The 15,205-nt window shown below is 39.2% G+C and overlaps 1 protein-coding gene across 1 annotated transcript; it reads right to left on the bottom strand.

Moving 5' to 3' along the window:
• Nucleotides 1–2,597: 2,597 nt before the first annotated feature.
• On the bottom strand, nucleotides 2,598–13,714 carry LOC308105188 (5-hydroxytryptamine receptor 3A-like; the record flags this gene model as incomplete). Its single annotated transcript, XM_080455823.1, has 10 exons — nucleotides 2,598–2,967; nucleotides 3,129–3,223; nucleotides 3,518–3,679; nucleotides 3,796–4,006; nucleotides 4,118–4,272; nucleotides 5,302–5,468; nucleotides 7,401–7,510; nucleotides 9,917–9,961; nucleotides 11,986–12,140; nucleotides 13,513–13,714. The coding sequence occupies 10 exons, from the start codon at nucleotides 13,712–13,714 to the stop codon at nucleotides 2,740–2,742; spliced, it is 1,530 nt and encodes a 509-aa protein (XP_080311949.1). The 3' UTR covers nucleotides 2,598–2,739.
• Between the last annotated feature and the right edge of the window lie 1,491 nt (nucleotides 13,715–15,205).

The following is a 15,205-nucleotide window of genomic DNA, read 5'->3' as shown; positions in this document are numbered from 1 at the left end:
GTTGAAATTGGTTGCATTGGTGTGGACTTGGGCTTTAAACTCCCTTCATGCAGACATCCTAAACTTACTAATGTGGAAACTGCTCAATCAAAGCAGAAGAATGTTTAACTGAGTCTAAAAACATTGTTGGGGGCACAATGACATGCAGCATTGGTGGAAAGGAGAATACAATCTCCAGCTATTAAACATTGTAATGGATTAATTCAACCTAATTGTCCACAAAAGGGCACTTAATGTGGCTTAATGATGTACAATAATAATAAAAAGACGTTTATTTAACACCATGAGCCTCCACAAAAGCAATTGTGAAAGTCAATAATCCCAAATTTAGGTGGGGAAAAAACTGCATAATTTTGCTTAATCTCCCTCTCACATGCACACGCACACACACTTTATATATCCATATCTATATATCTATATATCTATATCTCTGTACACACATGGCTGTATAGCCACACAACTCCAACGGCCGGATTATCAACAATGACGAGTGCCTACAGGAATGATATTTTATACATGGTAATGGTAGTATTCTTTTATATGCAGTAATACTCTATAAAACATATAGTTATTTCAATGTAGTTGTTGGACTGGAGACTGTAATAAGGTAGGATAAGATAAGCTTTTTATTGTCACTGTGTGGAACATACAACAACATTGTGTTTAGTGCATCCACTTTTGTTTGATTGAATACTTTATTAGTCAGAAATGTAAACGGCACAAGGCACAGTCAGACATCGACTTGTTTCCATTGTGGTCCTATGTATTCAATTCATCAGCATAGTATAAACATAACACAATACGATACATATATCAACAACAAATACAAAACACTATATATTGTGTGTGTGTGTGTGTGTGTGTGTGTGTGTGTGTGTGTGTGTGTGTGTACGTACACATGTACGTGTATTTGGAGGAGAATGAGGTTATGTGTCCATCAATGCTGTCACAGTTATAGACGAATCCACAGAGCGCTCCCCTGGCGCAATATTGACTGCGGTGTCAGAATGCACACCGCAGTGTTCTGGATTCGTCTGTTGGGAAGAAGCTGGTGTTTTCTAGTCACTTAGTCCTGACGCATATATGGAGAGAAGAGGATTATGAATGTGTGTGCGTTTGCGGTTGCATGTGTGTGAGAGATCTGGTAGGTTACTGAGTGCATGGTTGGGTTCTGTAAGTGCTGGCTAATGAGTTAATCAATACAATGCATTCACATGTGCATTACGTGCCTTACATGCAGTACCGTCGTCATCTTTAACCACTTGAACCGGTTGACCGGAGTCCCTCGGGGAGGGCTCTATGCTAAGGTCATTTTCTGTTATATTGTGGGCGTCTATGCAAAGGAAATATTGGCACATCCACTTTGTTCAGATGCAGGTGCGTTGGACAGTGACAACTGAAGCGATCATGACAAAAAGTAGACACTCTTGATGAAGGTCCAGAGCATACATGGGCAACTGGTGGCCCGGGGGCCACATGCGGCCCCCACCTTCACTTAATGCGGCCCGCAGGTTAACGGAATACTGATATGTTATTGATTTCAGCTGTTACATTTCAGTCTATATTAGTAGCTTAATGACTAGTATAAAATTTCTAATGTCTTTTTTATGTCCAATGTATTTGTATTTAAGTTCATAAAGTTAACATAAGTATAACTAAATGCATTTGAAATTAAATACAAATGTTACTTTAAAGGATTCCAATTCAAAACGCGTCGCAGCGCGACACTTTTTGAGCTTGTAGATCTGCTATTTTTTGCTATTTTTGTGTGACATAGACTGGCAAAAAGTTTAATTTAAGAGACGTGAACACATACCACGTGAACACATACCACGTGAACACCACATGAACACATACCACGTGAACACATACCACGTGAACACCACATGAACACATACCACGTGAACACATACCACGTGAACACATACCACGTGAACATGTAGGCCTACATCAAACCTGAGAAAGCATTTTGAAAGCATTACATCTTAACCTGAGGAAGCATTAGGCTATACATATTGGGGACTTTGTGCATGTGTTTTGATCATGTTCGGGAGCTCAGCATCTGTCAGGATGATGAATAAAAGACTTATAAAAGCATCCACACTACTACACTCTGGTGCCAGAAGAACATCTGAACCCTCAACGTCAATGGAACCAAGGAGCTGATCAACTACGCTATACTGTAGAATGGACTACGACAGACTAGTCCAGACTCCACTACATAACACTACACTAAGACACTGAACAGTACTTACTGAGGAGGTCAGCAGACATGATAATCTAGCAATAGACTGACAAGGAACCCATTAAGACCGAGAACGCATCTGTCATTTTAGATTTGAACCATTATCTCATACTTTGGCTATTCAAAAATAGCAGATCTACAAGCTCATAGCGCAGCACTCGGCTATGAGCTTGTAAATCAGCTATTTATTTATTTTTCATCGTGAATTTTTTTGCAAATCTTTGAATATATATTTATTACATTTTATCTCAAATATTTGCTTCTGGGGACAAATGTCTTCTAAATCCCCCATCTCAAAATATGTTGTTCCAGGAACCCCCCAGAAGTAAAGATTTTAGTTTAAAATGTTCGCTTCAAAAAACTATATTCAAAGATTTGCAAACATGTACTTGTACATGCTGCATACTGTAGGAAAGACTATAAGCAGGCTGCAGGCCTGTGTTCAACCTTTTTATGCAGTTAAAAGTGTTCAACATTTAACAGAGAATCTTGTTTCAGTATTCAGGACTCCATGCTCTAAAGATGAGAGTCAGAAACACGATGACTGTTGTTACATAGAAAATGGAGAACGCTTTGTTGATTCTTGTGGCCATTCTGGTCCAGTAACCAGGGCTGCCTCCATCTTCCTTGCTCTTAAAGAACAAATGCAGGTTCTTCTCCAGATCTCTCAACTCATCAAGGATCACCTGGAATCCATGAGATTCCCCTTTGAGATTATTGTCCTGAAACACACATTAAGATTAGATTAGATTAGATTATAATATTTAGAGTATATTTTTGGGACACACACGACGATTCATGAATGTATTAAAGTGCATATTATTCTACAAACACATTAGATACATGGTGAAGCGTACATATACAATGGTGACATAATACTAACCTCTTCAGCCACACTCTGAAGCTCATGCATCGTCTCTCTTTCACCATCATTATCAGGGACATTGTAAAAGCACAGACTCCCCTTGCTTCTCTTCTCTGAAATGACACATACAGAGGATTGATGAGTAGACCACATTATAAGTTAATTAGATAGCATGTGGTTTAGACTTATGCTAAGTCTAACGTTTACCTGATATCCTAGTTTCCTTGAAGTACTACATTTTGTACTTTGCACTTTACTCATGTAACCATTTGCCCTGTTATTTGGTGACTACGGTTCATGTAATTTACTTTGATCTTGGACTTTGTAAGTCACTCCGGATAAGAGTGTCAGCTAGCCTAAATGCCTTAAATCATAATTGCTTTTGTCTCTGTGATGTAATGTCTCACCTCTGTCACAGCAGTAGCTTTTGGTTTTGTCCTCATTCAGGTTGTGGTCTTTGTTTGTCTCTGTCTTCTGGGGGACAGAGTCTTTTTCCAACAGATACGTGACCACAACCGTCTCAAACAGACTTAGCAGCATCAGAGAAAAGGTCCCCATGCAGTACATCGCTGTGAGCAGGAGGCAAAGTTGATGATTGCAACCATGACTTCTAAATACATTATCCATTCATACTGTGTATAAATGATAATCCAACACAGATAAAAACATATCCTATGAGTGTTACCTATGATTGGCATTCTGTTGGACGTGGCGGGCAGGATGTCGTTGAGAATTAGTTGTAAAACTGTGACGGCCAGCAGCACGGTGACCTTGAAGCTCAGCTTCTCTCCACCGCTTTCCGAGATCAGGAAAGACGCCATGTCTAGACACAGGAAGAACAAGACGGGCAACAGGAAGTTGACAATGTAGAGGACAGCCTTCCTCTTCACAGTGATCTAGGAGAAGATGTTAGGTCAGCCTAGAGACAGTTCAGATTTGACAAAGGCAACGGTACCAGTTCGCATTAAAGCGTAGAAAACGTCCTAGCCTTTATGAACAATACATACCGTGTAGACAATCCGCTGGTGTTTGTAGTCGGTCTGGTTGAGTAGGACGTATGTAAAGTCTTCAAACTCCCACTCATACTCGCCCCACATCACGCTCATGGATCGTTTTCTGGTGAAATCTGCGCTATAGATTGATTTGAGGTCCAGTTCATCGGCTGGTAAAGGAACAGAAGGAAACACAGAGGTAATCCAGACTCCAGGCAGTCAAATGAATCAGATCAAAATTACCATAATTCAATCATCCACCTTTGCTTAGAACAAGGCGCAGGTTATCTACAAGCCAAAAACTTCATTTAAACTTGTGTAATTTGGCAGTTCAACAAGTTGAAAGTACTAAACTCCTTGGTGTGATGCTGGATTGCACTCTGTCTTGGTCTCACCATATTAATTATATTGTTTTGAAAATGGGAAGAGCAATTGGTATTTCCAGGGAATGTGCTTCTTCTGTTGCCCGTCCCCTTTTATGTCAGATAGTTCAAAGTTTAGTTTTATGTCATCTTGACTATTGCTCTACGATGTGGTCATCTGCTGCCAGTGGTGACCTCAGGAAGCTCCAGCTTGTCCAGAACAGGGCAGCACGGTTAGTACTGGGCTGCTCACTAAGGTCCAATATGAGACGTATGCATGCCTGTCTCTCTTGGCTTACAGTTGAGAATAGGTTGTCTTGTCATGAGCAGTAAAACTCCTGTTTTTTATACATAAACAGATGTTTATAGTAATACTGTGCATGATTACACTAGAGGTTCCAGAGTAATGGGCAGCTTGAATTGCCTGGTCCAAAATCCAACGCGTTGAAGGAGATTTTATTTTTTTTAGATTATTGACTCTTTGGAATAACCTGCCTCGAAACCTCTGCTGCATTTACAGTAAATTAACTTAAAATAATCTTAAATTGTATTTAACACTGTAACATATTTTTGTTTGTTCTTTTTGTTTACTGTTTCTTTACTGTTTGCTCACATGTAATTTCTTATCTTATCTTATTTGTTAGTTTTCATTATGTATTGTGTGTTGAGTACTGACATTTAATAATTTTGTATTTGCAACTGTACTACATTTATTTGTGGACCCCAGCAAGGCTAGCTGGTTTGCTATGGCACCAGCTAATGGGGATCCTTAATACAATCAAATCAATCCTCTAACGCACGCACACACACTAAATGACAAATAGTTGACTCCCTCACATCTGTATATCCCAGAGGCAAACGTGAGGTTGCAGGACTGAGTGTCGAAGGGGAACTTGTAGACGTTCATTCTGCAGGTGCTGATGATCATTTCCGCTTTCTTAACAATAACTCTCCCATCAGAGTAAAGGCGGACATAGGGGTCTAGAGCAGCATAATCCTCTAACCTGGAACGAACACACACACACACACACACACACACACACACACACACACACACACACACACACACACACACACACACTTACAGATTTCACATTTGTGTAACATCAATAGCATAACATTATAAATATGCATCCTCATAGATCAGCTTTTTAAACAGGTTACCCAACAGGGCTCTTAGGTTTGTCAGCTGGAATGTAAAGGGATTGGGCAATCCAGTGAAGAGGGCAAAAGTTTTAGCTCATCTTAAATCCATACAGCCGGATATTATCTTCCTGCAAGAAACGCATGCCAAACACAATGTGCAATCAATTATTCGTGCTAACTGGCTAGGTCAGGCATATCATGCTAACTTTGGAGCTAAGGCTAGAGGAGTAGCGATACTGTTCAAGAAAAATATTCCATTCACCCAAACTACTACGATAACTGATCCGGATGGTAGATACCTAATTCTTACTGGTCACCTAGCGTCTCTGCCTGTGACCCTGGTGAATATTTATGGCCCTAATTTTGATTGCCCAGACTTTTCCAAAAAAACGTTTTAATCTAATTCCCGATATACATCATACCAAGGTTCTGATAGCTGGTGATGCTAACTGTGCTATGAACGCTGCTCTTGACAAAAGCTTGCCTCTTTCCTCACAGCAGTCAAAGGCTGGATGTCTTTTGAACACTTTGTTGAATAACTCAAATATTGTGGATGTTTGGAGACTGGTTAACCCCACAGGAAGAGAGTATTCTTTCTTTAGTCCGGTACACAAAACCTCAAGTCGCATTGATTACTTCTTCTTAGATTCTAAACTTATACCTGCTGTAATTGATAGCACTTATCATCCAATATTGATTTCAGACCATAGCCCAGTTACATTGGATTTGCAATTTCGCGATTTGGACAACCGAAATGCTAAGGCATGGCGATTTGACCCCCTACTTTTGAAAGATTAATCATTTTTTAAAGAAATGGAGGGTCATATCTCCTTTTTCTTAACCACAAATGACAATGGTGAGGTTGATGATACAGTGCTATGGCAATCTTTTAAGGCAGTCATGAGAGGACATATAATTGCTTTTTCATCAGCCAAACGTAGGTTCAATCCCTCAAAAGTATAGAGGCCGCCTTGATTCAACTGGACAAAGATTATTTAGCTACACCCTCACCAGAACTATTGGGTAGAATCATAAAGCTAAGGTACGAGTATAATTCAATTATTACAAAGCAAGTCTGCTCCCAACTACTAAACTACAGACAGATTTATTTTGAAATAGGGGATAAGCCACACAAATGACTTGCTAGGCTGTTGAGGCAGTCGCAAGCCTCTCAAGCCATCCTCTCAGTAAAAAAAAGGACTGTGCCAAAATAAATAAATAAATGTTTTGAGGAGTTTTACTGCGACCTATATAGTTATTCTTGGGCTACTCGATGAGCTGAATTGAGTGAATATAATTGTTGTGTTGCCCCCCGTGGTAGTACCTGCTGTATGCCTTTATATTATATTAGATTGTGATGCTGTTCGTTTTGCCCTTCGGGTGTGTGCCATCATCAGCCTCATGTTGCTTGTTTGTCGTTTTGTTTAGTTAAGTTATGTATGTTGTTGTTCTGTTATGTATGCCTCTGTTTTGTTTCTTGTCCCATGTTATTTTTGTCTTTTTAATTTCATTTATATTTTGTATTGTATTTCTTTTATCTGTGCAAATCCTGTTATTAATATCTGAAAAATACCTGTGTGAGAGGAAAACAAACAAAAAAAAATAGGTCAGCTTTTTAGCTTGAGCTTTTTCAGTTGCGTGAACTAACGCTATGCTTCATTTGAGCTCATTCTGACCTCCATAGAAAGTGTTGATTTTGACAGCAGGTTTTTTAGTCATAGTCTGATTGTTTTAGTCATAGTCTGATTGTGGCGTGTACAGCATGGCCTACAGTACATGTGTATTCCCACCTCTCATCGATGTTGATATCAGGCTTCCACAGCCATTCACTGGGTACAGAGACACGCTGGATTCCACAGAACTCAGAGGGATCCCAGGATATGAACTCATCTTTCCATCTCTGCAGTAGAATGAAAATCACAAACAAATCATCAGGAATAATGTTAAATAGAGTGGTGTATCTGAGCTAATAATGAGGTGAGGTGAATAGAGATGCTGCCATTGTGGGTCCACTGTTACAAGCTACAGTACTGTTTATGATGGCATCACATCAGTGGAGACAAAGCTGCTTGATTTTATGGAACCTATTATATTATGAATACATTATTGATTGATTACAATTATATATGGGGAAAAATAAACTAATAATTTATCATGGTACCATTGTATGGAAGCAATTGATTGAATACTTTATTAGCATGTTTGGAAACAGTACAGTTTAAAAAACAAAACAGTTATGGTAAAAGGATAATACTAAAAGCCCTTTGTGGTCCATTGTACTCTGAAGGTTCCCGTGTGTGTGTGTGTGTGTGTGTGTACATTGTAAAGCATTATTGATAAAGGCACTATATAAATGCAATATTTATATAGCCTGTTGCACCAATGGCAGTGGTGGACAGTAACTAAGTACATTTACTTAAGTACTGTATTTAAGTACAATTTTGAGGTATTTGTACTTTACTTGAGTTGAGTATATCCAATTTCCAATACTTTTACTTCTACTCCACTACATGTCAGATCCAAATATTATACTTAAACTCCACAAAATGTATTTGAAAACTTTAGTCACTAGTTACTTTGTAGATTTTGTTTACAAAATATACATTAAGCACTTCAGTCTTTTATACATTTCGGCCACTTGAATTGATGGATATGTTTTGGTTTTTGTCTCATTCCTTCAAGCCAATACATTTGATGACCGGCAGCGGTTCCACAAAGAGTCTCCTTTGTGTCTCCTACCGGAACCGCTGCCTACCGGTCCGTTGGTCATCAAATGACTGGCTTAGGAATGTGACAAAAACTAAAAAATATCCATGAATTCAAGTCTCCATGGGGTGACTAATCTATAGAAAGTATTTTTAGGGGTGAACTATCCCTTTAATCTATCCTATAACTATTAGGAGCAGTGAGCCTGCTCATGGATACCTCTGACACATTGCTGAGGCCTGGAGTCGTACCCGGGACCTTCGGCTAGGCGGGCTCTCTAACCAGTGTTGATTTTGACAGCACATTTTGATTACGTTTTAGTCATAGTCTTTTGAATCAAATTCCATTTAGTTTTAGTCATATTTTAGTCATATGAAATGTTTTACTGTTAGTCTAGTTTTAGTCGACTAAATATCATAAGATTATAGTCGACTAAATCTACAGTTGATTTAGTCGACTAAATATCATAAGATTATAGTCGACTAGATCTACAGTTGATTTAGTCGACTAAATATCATAAGATTATAGTCGACTAAATCTACAGTTGATTTAGTCGACTAAATATCATAAGATTATAGTCGACTAAATCTACAGTTGATTTAGTCGACTAAATATCATAAGATTATAGTCGACTAGATCTACAGTTGATTTAGTCGACTAAATATCATAAGATTATAGTCGACTAAATCTACAGTTGATTTAGTCGACTAAATATCATAAGATTATAGTCGACTAAATCTACAGTTGATTTAGTCGACTAAATATCATAAGATTATAGTCGACTAGATCTACAGTTGATTTAGTCGACTAAATATCATAAGATTATAGTCGACTAAATCTACAGTTGATTTAGTCGACTAAATATCATAAGATTATAGTCGACTAAATCTACAGTTGATTTAGTCGACTTAATATCATAAGATTATAGTCGACTAAATCTACAGTTGATTTAGTCGACTAAATATCATAAGATTATAGTCGACTAGATCTACAGTTGATTTAGTCGACTAAATATCATAAGATTATAGTCGACTAAATCTACAGTTGATTTAGTCGACTAAAATGTATGTTGGCGGTGCCTTGATGGGCGTCGTAATGGCTGATTTTACACTTGGTTATATGCTGAAAATGGCCGATCTACAAGCTCACAACGCGTCGTAGCACGACACGTTGTGAGCTTGTAGATCTGCTATTTTCAGAGTTTAACACCTGAGCGCAACCAAGCATAAAAAGACTTGTCTTTTAGTTCTACTGGATCTCTTCTCCACTAGATCCCTCACTAACATTTTAGTCTAGTTTTTATTTGTTGACGAAATTGTCAATATATTTAGTCTTAGTTTTAGTCATCATAGCTTAGTTTTTATTTAGTTTTCGTCAGTGAAGAAAGGTAGTTGACAAACACTTTTCATCATAGTTTTAGTCGACGACTAGAGACAACACTGTCTCTAGCCATTCAGCTATATATGGCTGCCCCTATAACTGTACCTCAAACTATACCATGGCTGATCCCAGAGGGGAGCCGGAAAACCTGAAGGGGAAAGGTGACTACATGGAAGGAAAGACTGTGGAGATGTAATATACATACGTAATCAAAACTCACCATTTTAATAAAGACGCGTGACATCAATTTCTGCTCTTTCTCGACCTACGAATGAACATATTTAGAATTGTCCAGTCAACAATCACAACTCATAGCTGAAAATAGCAGAATACACAGATGTAAGCAGATGCACATATAAATGATGAAGCCAGACGAGGCATCACACATTTGAAACAATTGAACTATATGAACTATTTGAAAATGTTTTTAAAAATAGTTTTAAAAAAAAGGAAAATAAGTTTAGGGATAGTGGGTAAGGCACTGGCAAAAATAGGGCCCCAAATCCCTTTGCCAAAAATAGCAGATCTACTAGATCTACTATTTTGCTGGGGGGAAAGTGATTAACCAAATTAACCCATAGCATCCCTATTATGGAGCGAACATTAGCGCATGTTGCAACACGTCAACACATTGTGAGCTTGTAGATCAGCTATTTTTGGCAAAGATAATGTCATGTAGAAGGGAAACATGAAGTTTAGAGCCCTGGGGTGGCATAGATCACTTTCTTCTATCTTCATTGTTCAATGTCAGCAGGATACTGAGAAAACAGCCAACACAGTGAAAGGCCTTTTCACATTTATTTACCTTTCCATGGACAGAGCGACGGACGCGTTTCAACCTAAACAGGTCTTCCTCAAGACAACAGGAAGCAGTGGTGGAAAGTAACTAAGTCCATTTACTCAAGTAATGTACTTAAGTACAATTTTGAGGTATTTGTTGTTGTGAGCTTGTAGATCTGCTATTTTCAAACATTTTCGTACTTTTACTTTTGGTACTTTAAGTACATTTTGATGCCAATACCTTTGTACTTTTACTCAAGTCAATTTTTAAGTCTGGACTTTTACTTGTAGCAGAGTATTTCTATACTGCAGTATTGGTACTTTTACTTAAGTAAAGAACTTGAGTACTTTTTCCACCACTGACAGGAAGTGAGGTATAGACAGTGTAGTGATGCAATCAGGTCCATATTAATACAGGTGCCAACTGTCATCACCTTGAAAGCTAACAATGAAGACTGGATATTGTTCATAGGGTGCCAGGAAAGGACAGATGCCATGTGAAATACCAACACAATTACAGATACAATATTGTAAGATGATCACACAGAGCCAACTCTATTCAGGCCACTGCAGGGCCTATCAGGTGCCTGGAAGGTTAGTCAACCTAGCAGGCAAGTGACTCATGAGATTGAAAAGTACATTATGACAAATACAATTTTTTTTTTAAGTGCAACATTACGCATAAAAACATGGGAAGGAGGCCTTTAGACACATTGCACTATTAACACACGATTTTGATTGTGCCAATTTGACATTCACAAAAAAACAGCTCAAATGAAGCTCCTCATTGAGACCCTTCGGGTGCTCTGTCTGTTAGTGTGTGGATCCAGTAGGCCCTCTGGAGTAATACTTTGTCCTTATCATCACCTCTCTTGAACCCATTAAATAAGACCTGAAGCCGATTCTACATGTCTCCTAAATCTCAACAGTTTTCTGAAAAACCTATGTTTCTATATCAGTGGTGCTCAATCTTTTTCCCCAAAATGATATGTATTTGGCTGCGGACCCCCATCTCAAAATATGTTGTTCCAGGGGGTCCCAGAAGCAAAGATTTGAGTTAAAAATGTTTGCTTAAAAAATGTATATATTCAAAGATTTGCACACATTTTCACGATTTTTCAAAAATAGCAGATCTACAAGCTCATAGCGCGGTACTCTGTGCCGCGCTATGAGCTTGTATATCTGCTATTTTTGAATAGCTAAAGTGTAAAATAATGTGCAGACATCATGACCCGCAGCATTGAAATGCCTGACCACCGTACTTTTTCCATCACTGGTCTTGACACAACGCTGAGGAACACCTGTCCGTTGCTATGTCCGTGGAGAGGTAAATAAAGCTATGTAAAAAAGACATTTACCGTGTGCTGGTTGTTTTCTCAGTTTCATGACATTGTTCAGCCGGTGCACCTTGAGACTGTTGTTTAATCTGGAGTGTTGCGGGGGCATTCTGCTTCACAGTGCTTTCTCTCAATGTCAGCGGGATGCCTCGAAAACACGACGTTCACTCACCACGTCTAAAATAGCTTCAACGGCGACGATCAAGTAAACCTCGGTGGGTCTTTTGTGGTGCAGAACGGGTCGCGTTGCCGTGTACAGCTGGCTGTCGAGGTCCAGGTGGGTTAGAACATCACGGTAACTACAGCCCTTCTCAGAAGAAACACCAGCTGCAGAAACAGAGTAGAACCACTATGAATGAGAGGAAGTATCTTTAGTTCCTATATTAAAGTTGCCCAGAGGGTTTGGCGGACGGTGGACGTCACAAGCGTAACAACCGGACTTGCGAGGCGCACCGCTCCTCCGATCCGCACCAAACTTGGGACAAACGCTGTTCAGGGGTCGACCATGAGAATAGTCACACTTAGGGGCCACGTCAGGGGCCCCCAGCAGCCACAGGGCACACTGTTGTCCCAATTATCACCAAACCTGGCACAAATGCTGTTCAGGGGTCTGCCATTAGAACACACACACTCACACTCACTCTCTCTCTCTCTCTCTCACACACACACACCTAAATTTCACCTATGGCACACTACAGCAGTGTTTAACACTGCTGTAGTGTAAAAGCTCCTAAAACTAACGGGCCGTTCTTTTTTTATAATAGTTGGTGTGAACTCTGCCATCCCCTTGACTTAAAACGATTTATTAAACTATATTTTAATAGTTATAGTTATTGTTATGGTGACAGTTTAGCTAACAACACTGTAGAACTCAATGCCCTGATGCTACATACAGTAGGAGAGTGTGGAGGGCAGCGAACCAGGAGTCCTGAGTTGACCTAGACCACACTCTCACATAGTTATAGTGCTCTGTGTGAACGGCCCTTAAGTCTGCAAAGCCATGCACCACACGCCGGGGACAACTAACTGTCCATTAGCTGTGGTCATGGAGAGGCCATTATGCATTGTAAGAGCATGGGGGCGTTGGCACACATAGTGACATGTGACAAGGCCTCCCTGTAGAACAGACCTCTTTTCTTTTTTGGGGGGGGGGGGGGTGACATCAACACAAGTTCCCGAGTAGATCGGTGCCCTCCGTAGTAGAGTTGCAAATTAATCCATTATAAGACCGGGAACGCATCTGTGTCATTTTAAGATTTATTTGGCTATTCAAAAATAGCAGATCTACAAGCTCATATGAGCTTGTATGCTATTTTTGAAAAATCATGAACATTTCTGCAAATCTTTGAATATATTATACAATATTTTAAGCGAATATTTGTAACTCAGATCTTTGCTTCTGGGGGGTCCCTGGAACAACATATTTGGAGATGGGGGTCAGCGGATAAAAATAATTTTGGGGGTCCTTGACATGAAAAAGTTTGAGAACCACTGATACTATAGCAACAAAAAAAAACTGTTAAAAAAGTTCATCGGCATCACTTCCTGTCGATTTGATTGGACTGGATTGGATTTGATGGGATTTGATTGGATCAAATTGACAGGAAGTGATGCCCACAACGCCCTAGGAAACTTGTGGATATATATTCAAAGATATGCTCAATCTTTTCATGATTTAATTCAACACAATTCTACTCACCTCCTTCAGTTGGATCCAGATCAGTGGGTGGGCTCTGGGTTGGCATCAGGTCAGTGGGTAGGCTCTGGGTTGGCATCAGGTTAGTGGGTGGGCTGTGGTTGATTGGCATCAGGTTAGTGGGTGGGGTCTGGGTTGGCATCAGGTCAGTGGGTGGGCTGTGGTTGGTTGGCATCAGGTCAGTGGGTGGAGTCTGGGTTGGCATGGGTGCTGCAGTTAATGCATCTGCTGAGCCTGGCACTAGGGACAGTTTAGTTTAGTATGGATACTAGCTGGCCACAATTTAGCCTGCATTGATTACATTTTGACAAAAAAAGAGCAAAACATTCTTCATACTATGAATATGTTGAATATGTTGGAATGATTGAGTACTAGATGTGAGATCATTTCACAGTTTCCTCTAGAGCTGCTTAAATGTAACTTAACTTTCCTCTTCTACTCCAGATTTGAACCTTGTTTCCTGTGGAAGTGCTTTTTATTTTATTCAATTTTTTTTTACCATCTGTAATTTTTAGATTTCTTTGGCAGATATACAAACTCCTGAGCTTGTGTATCTGCTTGTAGATCTGCTATTTATTAAAAAAAAAAAAAATGGTGACATTTTGTGCAAATCTTTAAATATATTTTTCAAAGCGAACATTTTTAACTCAAATCTTTGCTTCTGGAGATTCTACAAATGTCTTCTAAATCCTCAGAAGACATTTTTGTAGTTTTCTTTTACCTATGTTGCTATAATCAGTGGTTCTCCAACTTTTTCCGTGTCAGGGACCACCAAAACGATATATATTTGGCCGTGGACCCCCATCTCAAAATATTTTGTTCCAGGGACCCCCAGAAGCACATATTGGAGTTAAAAATGTTCTGTTAAAAATATATATATATATTCAAAGACTTGCACAAATCTTCATGATTAAAAATAAATAGCTCGTAGTGCGGCACTCGTGCTATGAGCTTGTAGATCTGCTATTTTGTGAATAGCCAAATAAATCTTAAAATGACACAGATTACATTCACTGAAAATAGCCGATTAACAAGCAAGCTCACAGTCTGTCATAGCGCAAGGCATTGTGAGCTATTTTCAGCAAACCAATTTGCTGTAGTCCTTCACAAGAAATCTTGTTGAATGCCGAAAATAGAAACAAAAGAGCGGACCAAGTACATAACCAATCCTGTTGAATAAAGGATTAATTTAATTTCCTAAGTGTGTAGGGTTTAAGTTCTAGATTAGTCAATACACAGAAAATGCAAAGCAGATTGATTTGACCAAGCTATATAGACTTCACTCATCACTTATGTTTGGGAAAGTGTTTAGCATGCAATACAACATAAACACAGGGACACACATTCACAAGACAGTGCATACATACATACATTATGTTATTCATAAATGTCTCTTACCTGTGAAGATGAGCAGGAAAGTGAAATGAACAAACATTATAACTTGTGTGTGGAGAGATGAGTGTGTTTCTCCTCTGAGCTAAATTGTATCTGTCGCTTCTTTTTTAAATCAACAGTTTCTAGTCCCGACACTGATTCACGATAGAGGAGGGCAGGGCAGAATACATGTCATTTTAGTCATGGTCAGTGTAATAAACGTACGATAACAGAGGCCCACTTACTTAACCACTTAAACCCCAGCGTCCTTATTGAGGGGAAGGCTTTCACAGAAAATAGCCGATCGACAAGCTCACAAGCC

This window comes from Gymnoscopelus braueri, assembly GCF_963280865.1.
Source record: "Gymnoscopelus braueri genome assembly, chromosome: 17".
In the NCBI taxonomy this organism is placed as follows: domain Eukaryota; kingdom Metazoa; phylum Chordata; class Actinopteri; order Myctophiformes; family Myctophidae; genus Gymnoscopelus; species Gymnoscopelus braueri.
This window is presented reverse-complemented; position numbering and strand designations above follow the sequence as displayed.